This window comes from Triticum urartu, chromosome 2A (genome assembly GCF_056163025.1).
Source record: "Triticum urartu cultivar PI428250 chromosome 2A, HENAU_Tu73, whole genome shotgun sequence".
Classification (NCBI taxonomy): Eukaryota; Viridiplantae; Streptophyta; class Magnoliopsida; order Poales; family Poaceae; genus Triticum; species Triticum urartu.
Window position 1 is genome coordinate 624273634 of NC_141874.1, and position 23004 is coordinate 624296637.

General features: G+C 46.2%; 1 protein-coding gene across 1 annotated transcript in view; it reads left to right on the forward strand.

Annotated features, from left to right (window-relative positions):
• Positions 1-13328: 13328 nt before the first annotated feature.
• LOC147986282 (uncharacterized) overlaps positions 13329-23004 on the forward strand; it is a 31419-nt gene continuing 21743 nt past the window's right edge. The window contains exon 1 of the mRNA XM_087541946.1: positions 13329-13642. Coding sequence (XP_087398072.1) covers positions 13329-13642 — 314 coding nt within the window. The remainder of the gene's footprint in view (positions 13643-23004) is intronic.

Here is a 23004-nt window from a genome sequence, read left to right on the forward strand (position 1 = left end):
AGGTCCATTAGCATCTGAGCCGGGGCGTGTGGGGTCTCCTGACCCGGCCGCTACCGACCCGATGGTTATTGCTGCTGCAGCCGTGGAGTTCTGCCCGGGTTGAGTGCCAGCCATGAAGACTCCAGTTCGATTCGGCGGCTCAAAGGGGTCCATAATACTGTTGCCATCTGAATAGCCCCCAAGCATGCCATCTTGCAGCTGATAGAAAGAATCTGTCTTGCCTGTTGATGATGTAACGTCAGAACAGATGGCCGTCTCACCGCCATCCACTGATCCTTCAGAGGACTCACCTCCATGGATGCAACCCACGAAGGCATGCCTCACGGCAGGTTGAGCTCGGGTGGATCTCGCGCACTACGCCATCTCGATGAGGTTGGTGTAGACGTCCGGTTCAGGGTCTGACTCATCGATCCGGCTGATGATGACATGGATTCCTCCGAAGGGGACTCGGTACCCGTACTCAATTGAGCCGGCCTCGGGGCCCCAGCCTTCATCATCGATGTAGAGCTTGCCGCGACGACTCTTGGTCATCCGGACCACAGCGTATCCCTTGAGCCCTTTGAAGTTGCCCTTCAAGAACTCAAATCCACCATGCGCTGGCCCCACGGTGGGCGCCAACTGTTGTTGAATTGTCACGGAAGATGTCCTAGCAAAAGGACTTAGTCGTAGGTCCATCGCAACTAGGAAGCTTAAAGGGGTTAATCGGGACAAAGGACACGAGAGGTTTATACTAGTTTGGCCCCTTACGATGAAGGTAAAAGCCTACGTCTAGTTGTGTTGGAATTGTTGGGGTTTAGATGGCGAGGGAGCGAATCCCCTTTGCCTAGCTTCGAATTGTTGTTTCTTGCCCTAAGCTACCGCCGGGTCGTCCCCTTATATACACGGGTTGATGCCTGGCGGCCTACAGAGTCCCGGCTGGTTCATAAAACATGTCCGGCTCGGTGACTTCTTTATATGCCTTTCTTTACAAGTCTTTCTTTACATACGGAGGTTTATAATATTGGGCCTTAAGCCGCCTTTGGGCTTATGCCTTCTACAAGTCTTTAATAAACCATCACCTTGAATATTACTGGGCTTCTTTTGTAACCCGCCATTGGGGTTGACCCGGCCCCTCCTGGGCGGGTCATACCTGGTAGCTATATTCCCAACATTGATGAACTTGCTAAGGCTAGAGAGAATGAAATTATTGAAACTAATAATATTGATGAAAAGTGATGATGAAGATTCTCCCGCTAGATATGAATTGCCTGTTGTGCCTGAGGGTTATGTTGTGGATGAAGAAACTGCTAGAGACTTCTTAGCTTGCAATGATAGATCTGATCTTCAGAAATTATTAGCTAAGCTTAAAGAAAAGTCTTTGAATGCTAGAATGAAATATGACCCTTATTTTGCTACTTCACCTATCTTTATTACTGATAAGGATTATGATTTCTCCGTCGATCCTGAGTTAATTACTTTGGTTGAATCTAATCCTTTTTATGGCTATGAATCGGAAACTGTTGTGGCACATCTTACTAAATTAAATGATATAGCAACCATGTATACTCATGATGAGAAAACTCACTATTACTTTATCCTTAAGTTGTTTCCGTTCTCATTAAAGGGTGATGCTAAAACATGGTTTAATTATCTTGATCCCGGTTGTGTGCGTAGTCCCCAGGATATGATTTATTACTTCTCTGCTAATATTTCCCTGCTCATAAGAAACAAGCTGCCTTAAGGGAGATATTTAACTTTGTGCAAATTGAAGAAGAGAGTCGCCCACAAGCTTGGGGGAGGATTCTCCGATTACTTAATGCTTTGCCTAATCATCCTCTCAAGAAAAATGAAATACTTGATATCTTTTATAATGGACTAACCGATGCTTCCAGAGACCACCTGGACAGTTGTGTTGGTTGTGTTTTCAGGGAAAGAAATGTTGATCAAGCTGAGTTGCTATTGAATAATATGTTGAGTAATGAAAATGATTGGACACTTCCTGAACCAACTCCTAAGCCAACTCCGAAGAAAATGGGTATTCTATTTCTCAGTCCTGAAGATATGCAAGAGGCAAATAAATCTATGAAAGAAAAAGGTATTAAAGCTGAAGATGTTAAGAATTTACCACCTATTGAAGAAATACATGGTCTTGATAACCCGACACAGGTAGTAAAGGTAGATTCTCTCTATACGTTTGATGAAGGTGATATTCCTCGTTATAAGTCTGCTAGCCAATGCTTAGATGAGTTTGATAATTTTATTGTTAAACAAGAAAACTTCAATGCTTATGTTGGTAGACAATTGAAACGCAATGCAGATGTGCTTGAACACTTGAGTGATTATATGTCTAGAGTTAAATGTGAACTTAAACTTATTAGTAAACATGCTTCTATGGTTACCACTCAAGTAGAACAAGTACTTAAGGCTCAGAATTATTTTCTCAATGAATTAAATAATAAGAAAAATGATAATGCTGTTAGAGTTATGACTAGAGGGGGTAAAATGACTCAGGAACCTTTGTATCCTGAGGGCCACCCTAAGTGAATTAAGCAAGATTCTCAGAGAACTACTTTCGATGCACCCAATTCTTCTAAGAAGAAGAAGAAAAATGATAGGACTTTGCATGCTTCTAGTGAACCTGTTGTTGACACACCCGAGAATCCCAATGATATTTCTATTTCTGATGCTGATACACAATCTGGTAATGAACATGAACCTAGTGACAATGTCAATGATGATGTTCATGTTGATGCTCAACCTAGCAATGATAATGATGTAGAGATTGAACCTGTTGTTGATCTTGATAACCCACAATCAAAGAATCAATGTTATGATAAGAGAGACTTTGTTGCTAGGAAGCACGGTAAAGAAGAGAACCATGGGTTCAGAAAACCATGCCTTTTCCTCCAAAACCATCCAAGAAAAAGGATGATGAGTATTTTGAGTGCTTTGCTGAAATGATTAGACCTATCTTTTTGCGTATGCTTTTGACTGATATGCTTAAAATGAACCCTTATGCTAAATACATGAACGATATTGTTACAAATAAAAGAAAGATACCGGAGGCTGGAATTTCCACCATGCTTTCTAATTACACTTTTATGGGTGGAATACCAAAGAAACTTGGAGATCCAGGAGTACCAACTATACCATGCTCCATTAAAAGAAACTATGTTAAAACTGCTTTATGTGATCTTGGAGCTGGTGTTAGTGTTATGCCACTCTCTTTATATCGTAGACTTGATTTGAATAAGTTGACACCTACTAAAATATCTTTTCAAATGGCTGATAAATCAACTACTATACCTGTCGGTATTTGTGAGGATGTGCCTGTTGTGGTTGCAAACGTTACTATTTTAACGGACTTTCTTATTCTTGATATTCCCGAGGACGATAGTATGTCTATTATTCTTGGTAGACCCTTTTTGAATACTGCAGGGGCTGTTATTGATTGCAACAAAGGCAATGTCACTTTTAATGTTAATGGTAATGAGCATACAGTACACTTTCCGAGGAAACAACCTCAAGTCCACAGTATTAATTCTATTGGAAAAATTTCAACAATTACTATTGGAGGTTTTGAATTTCCTTTTCCTACTGTCAAGAGGAAATATGATATTCTTATTGTTGGGGATGTGCATATCCCCGTTGAGGTAACCTAGTGTTATTCAAAATTTCTCCAGTTTCATGTTATTCGAAATGAGTTTGTTAACAAGACCTGATCAACCTTGTTAGTGGATTCCTTTTGATGAGCATGAGATGGATGAAGTTAGAAAGCACAACTTTATGTACCCGCCTTTTACTTTATGTTATTTATATTAAATAAAGCAAAAATAGTATTTTCTGTCTGTTTTCTGAATTATCCTTGCAACAAAAAATACCCAGAAAATAAAAGTTCTCCAAATGCCCTGAAAATGAAATATGATTTTTTTTCTAGAATATTTAAGAATTTTTGGCACAGAGAACACACCAGGGGGACCCACCATGTGCTCACGAGGGTGGAGGGCGTGCCACCCCCCTGGGCGTGCCCCCTGCCTCATGGACCCCACGTGGGTCCCCTCCAGTTATTCTTGCACCCACACACTTCGTCTTGCTCCAGAAAAAATCATCCACCAGCTCAAACCCGAGTTCTTGCCCATCTTGCTGCCATTTTCGATCTCCTTGCTCAAAGCTCCATTCGCAAAACTGCTTAAGGGGATTGTTCTTTGGTATGTGACTCCTCCAATGGTCCAATTAGTTTTTGTTATAGTGCTTTATTTATTGCAATTTTTTGTTGCTTAGGTGACCCTATTCTTGAGTTTGTACGTCAAATTTATGTGGTCAAAAGTAGTTTTAATGCATGATATAGCCTATAGACACTTTAGGAGTAGTTGCTATCAATCTTGTTGAGTTTGGTTCACTTTTATTTCAAGTTACTAAAAAAAATTCATAAATTTTCAGAAAAATATGAAGAGATTTTTGAGGGGCTCATCGAGCCGAAGCTCGAAGGATAAGCAAAGTGAAGAAAACAAGAAGCCCCAAGTATAATCACCCTCATACTGCGGAGGTTCGGCCGTGTGAATGGCCTTGTGATGAGTTCTTGAGAGAAGCCGGGATTTATGAAGATTTTTATTATTTGGCTGAGAATGCAGGCCTCACCGACTTCCTCCACGACCAGCGTGAACAGTATCTCTTACTCACCAATATTTTTGTGCAAAATTTTCATTTACATGCTAGGAGATCGCTACCTTCGGTGGAATTTTATTTATATGATGAGCATAAGGAGATTTCACTTTATGATTTTTGCCGGGTCTGTTTGATACCCTTTGCGGGCAGCATAGAGGAACCGCATCGTAACGATGTGGAAGGGTTTATTGATATGATTGTTGTAGGGGAAACTAGAAAGGTTTCCGATGCAAGAATCACTAGCATACATTTTCATGTTCTGTGTTACTTCGCAATATTTGCTAGTAGGTGTTTAATTGGTCGTGGGAACCGCAGAAACCTTAGTGCCCCTAATATTGTTATTTTGTGCCATGCCATGTTTCGTGATACTACTTTCAGTTTAGGCGCAATTGTTGCTAAACGGTTAAATTTGAACCGTACAAAGGGCCCCGTCCTCGAAGGTATCTTTGCCTCGTGCCTTGCTGCACACTTTAACATACCTGTCAGGCATTTTGAGAAAGAGGAAAAGTTGTGGCATCCTATTGTTCTAGATTATAAGAGTATGGTAGCACATGAGTTTATTGTTAAGGATAAGAATAGGATACGTAAGTACAAATTAATATTTGGTAAAAATTATTGTGAGATTATTACCTTGCATGCGCCCTCTTTGTTTAACATATTTTCAGGCACGCACCTCATTTTGCCTGAGGCCATTCATGCATACCGGGGCCAGATGTCAGCTGCAGAGCCTGAGCCGGAGCCACCACTTGATCCTCACCGTCAGTCTGTTTATCAGTGGAATCCGGAGGAGATCGCCAACCAGTGGCAACCTGAGGACCCTTCTCAGTACGACCCCAGCTACAGTTTTGATCCATGGGCATACACAAACTTAGGCCAAAAGCCTAAGCTTGGGGGAGTACGTATTTCTCACCGACATTACATTTATGTTCACACACTCATGCCAATTGTCGGTGCTCATACTTTTTCATTGTATCATCCATGCTAGTTTATTTTCTTTTTAAGCTTTCTTCTTGTGTGTTTGAAAAACCTTAATAAAAAACCAAAAAATTAGTTGTAGCTTTTAGCTAGTTTACTTTCCATGTAGGTAGTAGTAGTAATTAAAAAGAAAACCCAAAGAGATTTCTCGTTCTTCTTTTGCTTGTTGGGAGCTTTCCCGTGTAAATAGTTTTGTTTCTTTTCTTTGGGGGTCGAGAGGAGAAGACCATGATGAAAATGTTGAGTGGCTCTCATATGCATCATTGTTGATCTAACGAAGAGCCCATATTACTTTGTCTTCTCTCCAGAGTTGAATGCCTGCAGATTCTAGTTTAGTCCAAAGCATGTGCTATTCGGTCATGCAAGTGAAAGGCAATAACGACGATATATGATGAATTGATGAGGAAAGGTGGTATGAACTCGACCTCTCTTGTTTTTGTAAATATGATAAGTCCATTGTTCCTGATTCAGCCTATTATGAATGAAACATGTTTGCAATGACAATTAGATATTATAGTTGCTTATGATATGCTTAATTTGCTAGGAGTTTATAATGGTTTACCTTGTGTGCCAACATGCTATTAAAATGGCTGTGATGTGGTATGATATGGTGGTATGCTCCTTTGGACGATTCGAGTGGCTTGACTTGGCACATGTTCACGCATGTAGTTGAAACAAAATCAACATAGCCTCCACGATATTTATGTTCATGATGAATTATATCCTACTCATGCTTGCATTCGGTGTTGATTAATTTTAATGCATGTTCATGACTGTTGTCGCTCTCTAGTTGGTCGCTTCCCAGTCTCTTTGTAGCCTTCACTTGTACTAAGCGGGAATACTACTTGTACATCTAACTCCATAAACCCAAAATTTATTCCATATGAGTCCACCATACCTTCCTATATGCGGTATCTACCTTCCGTTCCAAGTAAATTTGTATGTGCCAAACTCTAAACCTTCAAATAAACATTCTATTTTGTATGCTCGAATAGCTCATGTATCAACTAGGGCTGTCTGTATCTTCCATGCTAGGCGGGTTATTCTCAAGAGGAGTAGACTCCGCTCCTCACTCACGATAAAATGGCTGGTCACCGGGATGCCCAGTCCCATGCTCAAATCAAATCAAAATAATTGCAAACAAAACTCCCCCAGGATTGTTGTTAGTTGGAGGCACCCGTTGTTTCGGGCAAGCCATGGATTGATGCTTGTTGGTGGTGGGGGAGTATAAACTTTACCATGGAAGATATCGAGATCTCTCGGTTGTTATGTTGACAATGAAAGTATACCGCTCAAAATATAATTCATCTCTATTTCAAAAATCGAGCTCTGGCACCTCTACAAATGCCTGCTTCCCTCTGCGAAGGGCCTATCTATTTACTTTTATGTTGAGTCATCATCCTCATATTACAAAGCTCCAGTTGGAGAGCGCCGCTGTCATTTGCATGTATTATTGTTATTTTACGTTGAGTATGACTTGACTGAATCTCTCTTACCATGAATTACAATGTCAAGTCAGTCCTTGATCTTTAAAGGTGCTCTGCATTTATGTTTTGCGGTCTCAGAAAGGGCTAGAGAGATACCATCTTGTTATATCATATTATGATTGTTTTGAGAAAGTGTTGTCATCCGAGATTTATTATTATTGCTCACCAGTTGATTATGTCATTGATATGAGTAAACATGAGACCTAAATGTTAATGTGAATATGGTTAGTTCATAATCTTTGCTGAAAACTTGAATGTTGGCTTTACATATTTACAACAACAAGAGCAAACAGAGTTTGTAAAAGTTTTTCTTTATCACTTTCAGTTTATCAACTGAATTGCTTGAGGACAAGCAAAGGTTTAAGCTAGGGGGAGTTGATACTTCTCCATCGTATCTACTTTTCCAAACACTTTTGCCCTTGTTTTGGACTCTAACTTGCATGATTTGAACGGAACTAACCTGGACTGATGTTGTTTTCAGCAGAATTGCCATGGTGTTATTTTTGTGTAGAAATAAAAGTTCTCGGAATGACCTGAAAATCAACGGAGATTATTTTTGGAATACATAAAAAATATTGCCGAAAGAATCAAGGCCAGGGGGCCCACACCCTGTCCACTAGGGTGGGGGCTCGCCTACCCCCCTAGGCGCGCCCCCTGCCTCGTGGGCCCCCTGTTGCTCCTCCGACCTCAACTCCAACTCTATATATTAGTGTTTGGGGAGAAAAAATCAGGGAGAAGGAATCATCGCATTTTACAATATGGAGCCGCCGCCAAGCCCTAAACTCTCTCGGCAGGGCTGATTTGGAGTCCGTTTGGGTCTCCGGAAAGGGGAATCCATCGCCATCGTCATCATCAACCTTCCTCCATCACCAATTTCATGATGCTCACCTCCGTGCATGAGTAATTCCATCATAGGCTTGTTGGACGGTGATGGGTTGGATGAGATTTATCATGTAATCGAGTTAGTTTTGTTAGGGTTTGATCCCTAGTATCCACTATGTTCTGAGATTGATGTTGCTATGACTTTGCTATGCTTAATGCTTGTCACTAGGGCCCGAGTGCCATGATTTCAGATCTGAACCTATTATGTTTTCATGAATATACGTGAGTTCTTGATCCTATCTTGCAAGTCTATAGTCACCTATTATGTGTTATGATTCGTTAACCCCGAAGTGACAATAATCGGGATACTTACCGGTGATGACCGTCATTTGAGAAGTTCATGTATTCACTATGTGTTAATGCCTTGGTCTGGTGCTCTATTAAAAGGAGGCCTTAATATCCCTTAGTTTCCAATAGGACCCCGCTGCCATGGGAGGGTAGCACAAAAGATGTCATGCAAGTTCTTTTCCATAAGCATGTATGACTATATTCGGAATACATGCCTACATTACATTGATGAACTAGATCTATTTCTGTGTCACCCTATGTTATAAATGTTGCATGATTGATCGCATCCGACATAATTATCCATCACTGATCCATTGCCTACGAGCTTTTCATATATTGGTCTTCGCTTATTTACCTTTCCGTTATGGACAACTTGAGTATCTGGTACTTGAATTATTGATTTGATCTCATCACTCTAAATTAATTTGTTGGGTTGATAATGATTACTTTAATTGGGATTGAGTTGGAGGAACCTTCTCAATGTTTAAACCACCATGATAGTTAAATAAATCATATTCCTTTGTTGTAGGAAAAAAATGGCTTTTCGCAAAAACATTATAACCATAGAGCCTCCACCAGCCATATATGCATGTAGTGATAGCATTTATCTGTTCATTGCCCTACTGTGTTATATTGCCAGCATATTCCATGTGCTGGCCCATTTCGGGCTGCAACGTATCATGTTGCAGACTTTTCAGACGAATAGTAAGGTGCGCTAGGTCGTTTGTCATGCACTCAGCTATGCCGTTGGAGTTGATGGACTCACTTTATCTTCCAAGCCTTCCGCTGTTATCTTACTTAGATGGCCTTAAGCCATATTTATTGTAATAAGTTCTCTCTTTGAGACTATCAGTGTAATAAGTGTGTGGTTGCTACTCTGTTATAAAACCATTCGAGTATTGTGTGTGTCAGCATTACTGATCCAGGGATGACACTGAAGCACAAAGACTTGACCGTCTGAGGTCGGGTCGCTACAGTTTATCAACTGAATTGCTTGAGGACAAGCAAAGGTTTAAGCTTGGGGGAGTTGATACATCTCCGTTGTACCTACTTTTCCAAACACTGCTGCCCTTGTTTTGGACTCTAACTTGCATGATTTGAATGGAACTAACCCGGACTGACGCTGTTTTCAGCAGAATTGCCATGTGTTATTTTTGTGCAGAAATAAAAGTTCTCGGAATGACCTGAAAATCAACGAAGATTATTTTTGGAATATATAAAAAAATACTGGAAGAAGAATCCACGTCAGGGGGCACACACCCTATCAACGAGGGTGGGGGCGCGCCCCCTGCCTCGTGGGCCCCCCTGATGCTCCACTGACGTCCATCTTGACACCATATATTCACTTTCGGGGAGAAAAAAAATTAGAGAGAAGGATTCATCGTGTTTTACCATACGGAGCCGCCGCCAAGCCCTAATCTCTCTCGGGAGGGCTGATCTGGAGTCCGTTCGGGGCTCCGGAGAGGGGAATCCGTCGCCATCGTCATCATCAACCTTCCTCCATCACCAATTTCATGATGCTCACCGCCGTGCGTGAGTAATTCCATCGTAGGCTTGTTGGACGGTGATGGGTTGGATGAGATTTATCATGTAATCGAGTTAGTTTTGTTAGGGTTTGATCCCTAGTATCCACTATGTTCTGAGATTGATGTTGCTATGACTTTGCTATGCTTAATGCTTGTCACTAGGGCCCGAGTGCCATGATTTCAGATCTGAACCTATTATGTTTTCATGAATATATGAGAGTTCTTGATCCTATCTTGCAAGTCTATAGTCACCTATTATGTGTTATGATCCGTTAACCCTGAAGTGATAATAATCGGGATACTTACCGGTGATGACCGTAGTTTGAGGAGTTCATGTATTCACTATGTGTTAATGCTTTGGTCCGGTACTCTATTAAAAGGAGGCCTTAATATCCCTTAGTTTCCAATAGGACCCCGCTGCCACGGGAGGGTAGGACAAAAGATGCCATGCAAGTTCTTTTCCATAAGCACGTATGACTATATTCGGAATACATGCCTACATTACATTGATGAACTGGAGCTAGTTTTGTGTCACCCTATGTTATAACTGTTGCATGATTGATCACATCCGACATAATTATCCATCACCGATCCAATGCCTACGAGCTTTTCATATATTGATCTTCACTTATTTACTTTTCTGTTGCTACTGTTACAATCACTATAAAACCAAAAATATTACTTTTGCTACTGTTGTCACTACTATCAGTTGTAGGAATCCTCATCTGATGTACGAATCCCATGGAGGAAGTGGGGAAACAAATCCAATTATTTGATTTTGATAGGAGCAGTGCCGGAATTGAGGGTTTCTCTATCTCTTCACTCATGAAGTTAATACAAAGTGAGGATTGAATTCAGTTATTCATATAAGAAATAAGAGGAATAAATAATCTCGGGGAAGACAGGCTTTCTCGCTCTCGGCACATCTTCGCTAGGGATTCTTCTCTACCTTCTTGCGTTGAGATGCCATCAACTCTTTCCTGGGGAATCAGGTCAATACAATACTCTTGGAAAAGCAAAGGAATGCCTGTTTCACTTCCTTGACATAGCCAACTGAGATGCTCTGTCTCGATGTTGACCTAACATGGATTGATTCTAAATTATGAATCAAAAATCCTGATCTCGCAAAGGATCCGCAATAGCTATGTGTACTCGAGGACTCTTAGGGAAAGAAATACTTTGCTACTAAACACTTTGCTGCAGATATTAAGTTTACAGGTGTGGTTGAATTGACAACTCAGCTGCTAATACTTGAGAATATTCTTTGGCTCCCCTTGTGTCGAATCAATAAATTTGGGTTGAATACTCTACCCTCGAAAACTGTTGCGATCCCCTATACTTGTGGGTTATCAGTGTCACCCTTCGGCACCGCCTTGGCAGCCTCCGGCACAGCCCCCTATTCCGGAAGGGTCCTTTGGGACGACACCTCGGTGTTTTCCGCTGTAGGGGGAGGAAGCTGGTGGAGGCGAATCGCTCTCCATCATGTTCGGACCCAGGGAATTCCCGGTAGAGGAAGATCGCTGGGGGAGGACATGAACCAGACTGCAGCGTGCGGTTTAAGTGTGTTATAACTATAAGCCAGAAGAGATGGACATATATACATATTTTTGAGTACTTACGATCTAGCCAGGGGCTTCGGCCTGGGGCGCCACTCATCGGTGTCTGACTCGGAGTCATCCATAAGGGAGGTCCTCCCTTTCTTGGACGCTTCCGCCTTTAGATCGGCGGAAGTTGTCCTCTTCTTCTTCTCCCCCTTAGGGGGGATGCTCTCTTCCTCCTCCTCTTCCTCTTCGTCAGGGGAGGAGAGAGTTTCGATGTCTTCAGACACTACGTCCGAGGCACCTTTATAGCGGAGGCCACTCTTGGCCTCCTTGCCCTTCTCCTTGGCCTTCTTTTCTGGCGCGTGGTATGGCGCCGGGACCAGCATCCTCGTCAACAGAGGAATACTTGAGTCTTTGGGCAGCGAAGCCGGACAGTTAATCCGTTCCGCTTTCTTCATCCAGCCCTGCGAAAGAAAATGGGAAGTTTAGCGTGCTCCTCGGACTCGCAAAAGGTTATCAAAGAACTTACGAGGGTCGCAGCATTGGTGATGTTGTAACCGAGGTCCTCGGTTGTCTCCGGCCATGACTTCTAGTTCTTGAAGAGCAGTTGGTGGTGTTCTGGGAATGGGGGTCCCCAGACTTTCCTGCCTGCGGCCCGCGGCGTGGCTCCTCCAGCGGCCCCGTATGGCCCATCTTCACAAACAAACATTCAAGACCCTCGCGAGGGGCCAAGCCTCGCGAGGCGGACAACGCAAGACCTCCTCAGGGGCGGCCTCACCAGGCTGGCTCGCGAGGAGGGAGAGATCAAGGCAAGGCGAACCTCGCGAGGTTCCAATGACGCAAGCCATGACGATCAAGGCCAGGCGGGCGCCAGCGCGCACAGAGTCCTCGTTTCCTCTTTGGTGTTAAGGAGGCAAGCGCGGGAGAGGAGTTCCGAGGCATCAGGAAAATGTTTCCATATCGGTGCAACAAGACCAAGACCAGCAGGATGGCAGGACGGAGGTCACCGTGGAGCCCAAGACGGCGTCACCACCAGAGCCTTTGGTAGGCAAAGAATACTTTTGTCAAGATAACTTGTACTAGTTGTCTCCCTTTTAATTTGGCCATTGTGGGATCCCTTCCCGCTCAATATTTGGGGAGAGGACCAGGGCCTCTATAAATAGGACTAGCCACCACCATAGCTAGGGGGCGGATCATCCAGATCATCCTCAACCACACAAGCTCACCAAGCACAAGAACACCTCTCCTCACGAGGCTGTTATTCCCTTGTAACTGTTCATCCAAAGTCCAAGAGGCAATCCACCACACCACACTGGAGTAGGGTATTACACCACAACGGTGGCCAAAACCAGTATAAATCTTGTGTCTCATGTTCTTTGGGTCCGTCAAGCTAGGTCGTGAGATCGTTGATGTGCGAGCTAGAGAGGGGGGACATCTTCATGCGCACCCCAGTGTTCGAACCTCAAGGCTTTTGTCGGAACCCAAAATCCGACATTTGGCGCACCAGGTAGGGGTGCGCCGAAGCCTTCTTCTTTGTCGACCCACGCTTCGTCACTCCACCAAGCTTACGGCCGACGCTCGCCGGGCTCGCGCAGAGCACCGGGCCGCTCTCGCCGCCCGTGTCGCTCAGACGGCCCCAGTAGGTGGGCCTCCCCGTCGTTCTCCGTCACCCACCGCCAACGCCGTCACTGGTCCCGCGGCAAACAAGCAGCAAGCCTCTTCGTTGCATCCCTCCGTGCGCCATGACGGCCACATCGCCACCCCGTCGCTGACTCCGGCCGGCTCGTCATCTCACGCTCGCCGCGTACCCACGGATGCGCAGGCCACGCTGGTCATGGCGCGCGAGCTCCTACGCTATTGTCCAGTCGACGACCTCTACGAGGACTGGCTGGACCGCATCGCCGAGCTCGTCAGTGTCGCAGGAGGCTCTCCTGCACCGTCCCTCTCGCTGCCTCGCCCGCTCCCAGCTGCGGGCGATATGGCTCATGGAGCGCCTCCGCCTCCTCCGCAACAAGATGGCACCATTGCGCCGAGGCGTGCGGCTCAGGGAGCACCTCAGCCTCCCCCGCGTCAGGACGGCGCCCTCGCTCCAAAGTGTGCGGCCCCGAGGCGTGACCCACTGCGCCACGTGCCCGCACATGAAGAAAGAAGCTGCCAAGAGATTCCCCGCCCACAAGGAAACGCTCCACTACTCCCAGCTCCACTACGCCAGGATTGCTTGCTACGACAGGGCCACGCGCCGCCAGCCGTGGCGGCGCAGGGGCACCATGACCAAGGTCTGCCTCCACGATGAGCCGCGGTGGCCACGGCGGGCTGTCGCGCCTTCACTCCTGATTTGCATAGCGTCGTGTGACCGGGCAAGTTCAAGCCAGATCTGCCTCCTTGCTACGACGGCATCCCCGACCCTGCGGAGTTTCTGCAGCTCTACGAGCTGAGCATCGAAGCGTCCAACGGCGACGAAAAGGTCATGGCGAACTGGTTTCCCATGGCTCTCAAGGACGGCGCCCGCTCATGGCTCCTGAACCTGCCCCCAGGTTCGATTTCCTCCTGGGGCGAGATGCGCGACCGCTTCTTCGCCAACTTCCAGGGCACTCGTGACCACCCCCCAGTCGCGGGTGACTTGTGCCGCATCAAGCAACAACCAGGAGAAACCCTGCAGAAATACATCCAACGCTTCAACAGCGTGCGAATCAAGATCCCCAAGGTAACGGATGAGGCCATCATCTCAGCATTCTCCGACGGCGTCCGCAATGTCAAGATGAAGGAGGAGCTCGCCATCCATGAAGAGTTGTGCATGACCTTGGAGTTGTTCAACATCGTGACCAAGTGTGCAAGAGCTGAGGAAGGGCAACTCTCCCTCCTCGAGCTCCCTGCTGCGGATCCAGAGGAGAAGAAGGCCAGGCCAAGGACGTGAAGCGCAAGGGAGTGGTTGTGCTCGTGGCGAAACCAGACACCAAGCGCGGCCGAGATCTTCCCGAGTCGTCCAAGGGCAGTCGCACGTTCTGCGCCTTCCACAACGTGCGCACGCACAACACTAATGACTGTCAGGAGCTCAGGGCCATTCGAGATGGACGCTTCGGTCGACGCCCCGAGCACAACGACCGGGGCTACGGCCGAGGAGGTGGGCGTGGTGGAGGACATTGGGGCGACCGTGGGCCCCGCCAGCAGTGGCGCGACCAACCTCGCGAGGACCGTTGGCAGGACCAACCTCGTGAGGGCACCTAGAGGGACCCCTCGTGAGCACCGTCCTCAGGGTAACCCTGGTCTCCCTCCACTGCCGCTGCCAAGAAGGAACAACGACCATCAATAGGACGAGGGGGTTGGGGGCATCCAAGAGCCGTGAGCTATCGCCTGCATCTTGGGCGGAGCTCAAGCCCCAGCCTCTCAACGAGTCTTCAAGCAGTTTGCTCATGAGGTGAACGCAGTCCTCCCCAGGCTCGAGGCCACACGCCCGCTCAGATGGTCCAAGTACGCCATCACCCACTACTAGAGAAAAGCTTATACACAGACGCTTACTAGCAGCGCGGGTTTATACCCCTCGCTACTGCTACTTACTAGTAGCGCGGGTTTTTAAAACTCGCTACTACCAAATTGATAGTAGTAACGCTGGTTTTTAACCCTCGCTACTACTAAGCGGTCTCTACCGTGACTCCCTGGGACATGCCATAGTAGTAGCGAGGGCTATAAACCCGCGCTACTACTAAGTGAATAGCTATAGCGCAGGTAAGATACCCACGCTACTACAGAGGGTATCCCTCCCTTGCCGCACCACTCCCACCCCGATCCTAAAGAAAAAAAATTCCACTCCCACCCCACCAAACTCTCTCTCCAACCTCACCCGCCGCTCCTTCCTCCTCTCTCGATCCCCTCCAACCCAGCCGCCGCCGCCGACCTCCCCCAATCCCGGCTGCCACTCCACTGCCGGTGACCCCTCCCTGACCGCAGATCCACTCGCGGAGCAGCTCACCCCGCGGTCAGATCTGACCGCCCTCCCTCCCTCCCTACCTCCTCGTCGGAAAGCCTAGCCGCCCGTCCATGGCGACCCATTGCAGCACTCCAAGACCTCCTCCACGGTGGTATGGTATGGCATGAATCCCTCCTCCTCCTCTTCTTCTTCTCCATCAATCTCTCTCTCTCACCCACGTCTCAGTCTATGTCTCTGCATCTTTAGGTAGGATGTCGTGGTTTTGTCACGGCAGATGTCCTAGAGAAAGGACTTAGTCGTGGAGCCATCGCGAAGGGTTAGCTTGAAGGGGTTAAAGCGGACACAGGGACGCAAGAGAGTTTATACTAGTTCGGCCCCTTCGATGAAGGTAAAAGCCTACGTCTAGTTGTGATGGAATTGATGGGGTTTCGATGACTAGGGAGCAAACAAGCTTCGCCTATGTCTCGAGTAGTTGTCTGTCTTTGAACTGCCACCGGGTCGTCCCCTTATATACACGGGTGACGCCCGTCGGTACACAGAGTCCCAACACCAGTCGATATTCGTATCCGGGTTGGTCTCTCCTTATTCCTAACTTACAATACAAGTTTATATTCAAATATCGGTTTACAGCTACAAGTCTTGAACCGGCTACAGGCCTTAGGCCCTCATCTGCCTTCTTGGGCTTTAGCACTCTTGAACTACTGATGAAGTTAACCCGGCCCAGATAGGTCGGTTTACGCCCAGCAGTAATATCCCCAACATTTGGCCCCAGATTGATTTGAACGGGTTCATGTCAATCCTTTAACAAAAGCTTCATCTTCAACATCTTCTCATAAATTGGTAAACCGCCATGATGTCATCTTCTCTGATTACTGTAAACCGGAGTGACGTCACCTGTCATAACGAAGCTGTCCATTATGCTTCTTTGTTTAATAGATCTGCGGAAATCAAGGCGACAGCTCCGTTTCGTGGCCCCTTGATTGTCGCGCCTGACACATGTCCTTTTGCCTTATAAATAGGACCGAAGGGTCATTTCCTTTCTCTTTCCCTTCGGCCCCTTCTGCTTCGTCTTCCTTGCATCGCCCAGCTTCAGAGCTCCGCCGCCACCGTCGACCTCTGCCTCAAACTTGGCCACTGCATCAACTTGGACGCACCAGAGCATCGCGGCAACCTTCCGCGTCTTCCTCAGCTTCGGTAAATCTTCTATCTTTTCCCCCGCAAATCTGCTCTAGGGTTTCACAATTCTTCAGTGTTCATCGTCTGCCTCTTGCTCATACGATAGATCTTTAGATGAATCCGCGAATCTTTATTCTGTGCAATGGTAGTTGTTTAACCTTCGCCTTCACTTACGCATCTCAAAACCATAGATCTATATGTACGTTTTGCTCATTGATTCGGTACTGCTCCTTTTGAACCTTTGAATATTTATCTCTTTTCTGAACTTGCTTCAGATCCAACGCTGTAGAGAAATCTTGTGAAATCTGTTTCTGCATACTTATCCATCCGCAATCTCAGCTATTTCAATGCTTAGATCAGGCGGTTTAACCTTGTAGAAAAATTTGCCAAACCGGTATATACCATTAGTCCCCTTGTTGAACCGCCAGATGTTGTTGCTTCATAAAACTCCGGTTCAGATAGATCTGTCTCTGGGTTAACATTGCAACCAATGTACCTTGATCAATGTATTTTTGAACCGGGATTTTCTACCTTGTAGATTTCATCATGGCCAAGCAAGTATATGAGTGCAATTGGGTTCCTTCTCGCATCATAGAGGCTCAGCTGGACGATTTAGTCCTGATCGGCGCTTTAGGCAGCAAAGATACCATCCATTGGAGGGCTCCTGGCAAAGAATGCCCTCCCACACCTCAAGAAGGAGAGGTCGTTGTTTTCGTAGATCACTTAGCCCGGGGTTTTAAGCCGCCCGGTTCTAAATTTTGCCGGGATGTTTTAGCCGATTTCCAACTCCATCCACAAGACACTGGCCCCAACTCTGTTACAAATATGTGTCACTTCCAAGTACTCTGTGAGGCGTTCTTTCAAGAGGAGCCCACAGTGGAATTGTTCAGAGACCTTTTCCATCTAAACCGCCATACTGAGTTTACCGACGGCTCAAATACGGAGTTGGGTGGCGTGGCGATCCAGAAAAGGAAAGAGGTCACATACCCTCACGCCAAACTGCACAGCCACCCCAAAGAGTGGAATCAGACATGGTTCTTTTGCAAAGACACCTCCCCTGCTGGTGAGAATCCCTTGCCTGGCTTTCGTCCGGAGCGGCTCAGCAATACACACCCTTTTCCGCAAAGATTGACTGCCTAGGAGAGAAGCAAATATGCTCCTCAATTGTCGAAGCTCAGAGCCTTTATGGCCAACGGTTTAACAGGGGTTGATCTCGCTCGCTGTTGGATATCATGGAGCATACTGCCCCTTAGTCAGCGCTCCGGTTTGATGTGCGAGTATACTGGCAATGTTGATGACCCACTGCGACATTCCAAAATCCAGCTCACCGATGAAGAAATCACAGAGGCTATGAATAAGATGCTGAATGAACCGGAACACATCTGTGCTAAAAACGGCCTGCTTCCCTTCTGTGCCACGAACAAACCGCCAGCTGTAAGACTTTGATTTTTCTTTTTGCTGAATCTGTTATTGATATATCTGGTCATTGTTTAATATCAGTGTCTGTGTAATCAAGGCAATGATCCGTTTTGGAGCAAGAAACTGCCGCAGGAGAAACCAGAAAAACCAGACAAACCAGAAAGAGCAACCCGGCAAAAGACTAAAGCTGTGAAGAAGACTGTCCACAGGAAAAGAACCACTGCATCCTCTAATCCGGCCCCTGATGATGATGTGGATAATCCAGACCTTGAGGTAGAGCTTGACTCACTTGGCTTATTTTTCATGCGTCTTATTGATGATGATATTTGTCAGGATGATGCCGAAGCCAGCCACGCTGATGCTGCAGAGGTAATTATTCTCTCTTCCGATTCAGAACCTTTGCCTTCACTAAAAATCCATCAGGCAAAGCGGAAAGTTAAATTTTCTCATCCTCTTGCTTATTTGGATCCCAAATTTCTTATGAAGACCCAACAGCACGAAGCTCGTCGCACAACCCGGCACAGCGGCCAGGTAGTTACCTCCGCCGGTTTACCGAACAGTCCGGTTCGGAAACGCCGTTCAGAGGTCTCTAATTTGCTTGTCAGTGCTTGTCCTAAAGCGGGCTGCTTTCGTCAACCTCTTAATCCATCTAACTCCGATTACCAGGTTACTTCCCACTCATCTTCTGGCGAGTCAACGGCTACTCAGCTGCCACCACTCAAAACGGTGCTTGGGTAAGCTATACTTATCATAATATTTGCAGCACATCGCCTTGGAACATATGCTGTATTTGATTTTGTTATTCCTTCCAGGGCCAAACCTAGACAAAGCGGCCGAAGAAGATGTCATCCTTGAACCGGGCAAGACACCAGATCTTGAAGCGGCTATTCCTGAGGATATACCCAATGATCCACCGCAGCAAGACGATGATCTATTGCTGAAGAGAGACCTATTGATGCCTCAAGTCCTGTCAATCAGCCCACAAGCTCCATCCGGATTGAGAAATCCACCGGTCCAGCAAAGCCTACTGACAAGCCAACAGCCCCAGTACAAACCGGCAATACCAAGGACGATGAGGTTGTCATTACTGGCACTGGCACTGGCCATACCGAGCCAAGCAATCCTGTCGCTTTGTCCAAACATTCTGCCAAGGAAGAATTTGCTGCCTTTGGCAAAGGCAAGTGGAATGCTGATCTGGCGACTTACGCTGCTCTGAATGCCCGAGATATCCATTCCGGCTACCTGAACCGGCTGTATACCAGTCGTGACTATGAAGCCGGTCTGGTTAATATGATGAAAGATAAATATGAGGTAACTTCCATATGCTCTTTCCTGCTTGTATGCTTCAATTCTTGCTGACTCTCCTAGCCCCCAAGGGCCGGTTTGTAATCTTCTTTCAAACCGGGACTTACTAATATAAATCTTAATGCTTTGAAATTCGCTGATGTAGCCCCCAAGGGCCGGTTCAACTTAGCGTAGTTAAACCGGTAGTTTAAGTAATTGAGATTGCCGCATCAGAATATATACGAGCAAATAGCCATTAGCCCCAAGTGCCAAGTTGAATACTTGTATTGATCTTGGGACTTTGTAAGTAATTGAAAGATGAAGATCGAATATGCATTAGCCCCCAAGTGCCAAGTGCATTACTTGTTATGTGGTTGGTACTTGAATCCTTGTACCGTTTTTGCTTAAGCATATAACTGTCTGCATGCAGGCTGAGCTGAAGACGAAAGAAAGCCAAGTCGCCGATCTCCAAGAAAACCTGAAAACCCAACAAGCTGAAACCTCCAAAGCAAAAGAGGAATTAGCTAGTGCTTTAAGCGCCATGGAACAGCTTAAGGAGAGCTTCAAGAAGAAGTGGGTGGATTGGGCCACTGAAAAGTCTGCTTTAATCAAACGAGCAGAGGATGCTGAGCTGCACTAAAACCGGTGGTGGATGAACTGACCAGCATAAAGCGGCACGTGCATGCCATGACCACCGCTATCTTTGGTAAGCCAGTTTGACTTCTGAATTGACTCGGCCTTCTTATAGAGCTGCCGGTTTAACCTTTTATGATATTTCAGGGACACGCATTGGTCACTTGGGGTCAGATGTGCGGAAGAAGTTGAAAGCCGCCTATACGTTGGTCGAATAACTGTACACTGGCGCACAGGGGATCATCTGTACCGCATCCCACAACAAACTGGCACCCACTTTGATTCAAGACACTTTGATGAAACTGTCGGTGCTTCCTGCCCGGGTTGAAGAGCTGAAGAAATCTGTTGCTCGAACCAGTGTGATCAATGCCTTGATCCGGGCAAAAGCCTGGGTGCCGAATTTTGATCCTATTGAAGCGGCTCAGGGCTATCCCAGCTTGAAGGAAGACGGGTCAGAGTTTGGTGAAGCGGATATGCCAGCAATAAACCGGGAGGTGCGTCCGCTAGCTTGTCAATTGGCTGAAGAAGCAGACTTGTCTCATTATCAAGCCCAATATGACAATCAGAACAAGCGAATAGCTGCACCAATTCATGAATCGGAAAATCTTATCCCTCCAATCCGTAAGCATACTTACGCTCCCTATATTGACCCGTCATTGCTGATCCATGATGAAGCTGTTTTTCAAGCATTAATGGGAATCGACTGGACAACTGTTGATTTCCAGCCGCTGGGTAGAGAAACTGAAGCTGAAGCGGCGCAGGATGACCCACAACCATCAGGCCAGGCTGGTGACCAAGCTTGAACCGGAAGCTGGTTTAAAACTGCTTCTCCTTTGCAAAAAACAATGATCTTATTGTGGGCACCGTGTTGCCTTGTAATAGGCTAGCTGATACTTTTGATGTTGATATCCTTCATGCATAATTTGCTCTTCCTTTGAGTGATGAACTTGCCAAAGTACTTTCTGCAATAAAAAATCTTCAAGTGCCACCGCGGTTGTACCGTCAGGCGGAATATGATGACTGCATACATGAAATCAAAACATCCGATTTTTTTTAAGTATATGAATAAATTTTTGAGATACATAATACCTGCCATCATTGAGCGTGAAGTTGGCTCGGCCAATCTTGAAGCGGAGTTTTATAAACCCACACTGTTGGTGGAGATAGCAGCTCCCATATATATATGACGTCGGTTTACCATGTAAACCGTACCGGGTTATAATAAACACCGTGTTACTCCATAAGAGGATGTTAACAAAAAAATCAAACCGGGCAAATAGTCTCCGGATTGAAGTGAACCGTGTTCCGTCAATTTGCAGTATGAACCGGTTGAAAACTTTGTCGGTTTAAAGAACGCAATAAAAAGAAAGAAGTATCTTGCAAAGAAAAGTGTGAATAAAATGCAATGACAAAACCGTTTGCAAAAAAGGTTTATTTGAGCTGATCAGATGGCGTTACCATGGCCGAACACAACCAAGCTCCCGTTAGGTGTAACTATGGTTCTAGTCAGCCAGGTCCCCAAATGAAACCGTGGCATTTATGCCGATCAAGTGGCACGGCAATGGTTCAGGTTCGACGAAGCCCCCAAGTGATTCTGTGGCCTTAGGCCGATCAAGAGGCATGACTGGTTCAGACGTGACCAAGTCCCCAAGTGATCTGGTGGCTCTCGCCTATCAAGAGGTATGGTATTGGTTTGGATACGACCAAACCCCCAAGTGATATAACATGATGCTTTTAAAAAGCTAACTCAAGGGGTAAACCGGAGGCCGCTTTACAACAACTCCGTGTAACCACACATGATGTAAAAGAACAGATACCCCGCTTTAGCTGAGGTTCCGGTTTATTATATTTAATCATAATATATACATCGTCGTAATATGTACATAAGTAGAACCAATGGCTCAGGTATAGTAAGGCCGAAGATGAGCTATGTTCCACAGCCTGTTGGTCTCCTCCTCTGATGTACGTGAGTCCCTATGCTCTCGAATATCGATCAGATAGTATGACCCGTTGTGCAGATTCTTGCTGACCACGAAAGGCCCCTCCCAAGGTGGGGATAGCTTATGCATATCAGTCTGATCTTGGATGAGCTGAAGCACCAAATCCCCTTCCTGAAAGGTTCTGGTTCTGACTCGACGACTGTGATAACGACGAAGATCCTGTTGGTAAATCGCCGATCAGGCGGCTGCTATGTCACGCTCTTCATCCAACCGGTCCAAAGCATCTTGCCGTGCTGCCTCGTTGTCCGCTTCAATATAAGCCATCACACGAGGTGAATCATGACGGATATCACTGGGGAGAACCGCCTCCACTCCATAAACCATGAAGAACGGTGTGTATCCTGTTGATCTGTTGGGTGTTGTATTGATGCTCCATAACACAGATGGTAATTCTTCTACCCAACAACCCGGCGTTCTCTGCAAAGGAACCATGAGCCGGGGCTAGACGCCTCTCAAGATCTCTTGATTAGCCCTTTTTGCTTGACCATTGGACTGTGGGTGTGCCACTGAGGAAACATCGAGCCGGATATGCTCCCGTTCGCAGAACTCCTTCTGGCACCTTTGGACAAATTGGTACCATTATCTGTGATGATACTGTGTGGAAAGCCAAATCGGAAAATCACTTTTTTGATGAACTGAACCGCCGTGGCCGCATCACACTTACTAACAGGTTCTGCCTCCACCCACTTTGTAAACTTGTCAACCGCCACCAGGAGGTGGGTCTTCTTATATTTGGACCTTTTGAAAGGCCCAACCATATCCAGCCCCCAAGTCGCAAACGGCCAAGTAATTGGAATCATTCTTAATTCTTGAGCCGGTACATGAGCACATCTTGAAAACCTTTGGCAACCATCACATCGTCTGACCAGATCCTCCGCATCAGCATGAGCAGTTAACCAATAGAAGCCATGGCGAAACGCTTTAGCCACCAGAGACTTTGAACCGGCGTGGTGACCACAATCTCCTTCGTGGATCTCACGCAGAATTTCACGGCCTTCTTCAGGAGACACACAGCGTTGAAATGCTCCTGACACACTGCAATGATGCAACTCATCGTTGATAATAGTCATGGACTTGGATCGCCGGATTATCTGTCGGGCCAGAGTCTCATCCTCTGGTAACTCGCCCCAGTTCTTGTACGCCAGGTAAGGAAGCATCCAATGCGGAATAACATGAAGAGCTACCACCAATTGAGCCTCCGGATCAGGAATAGCCAAATCCACT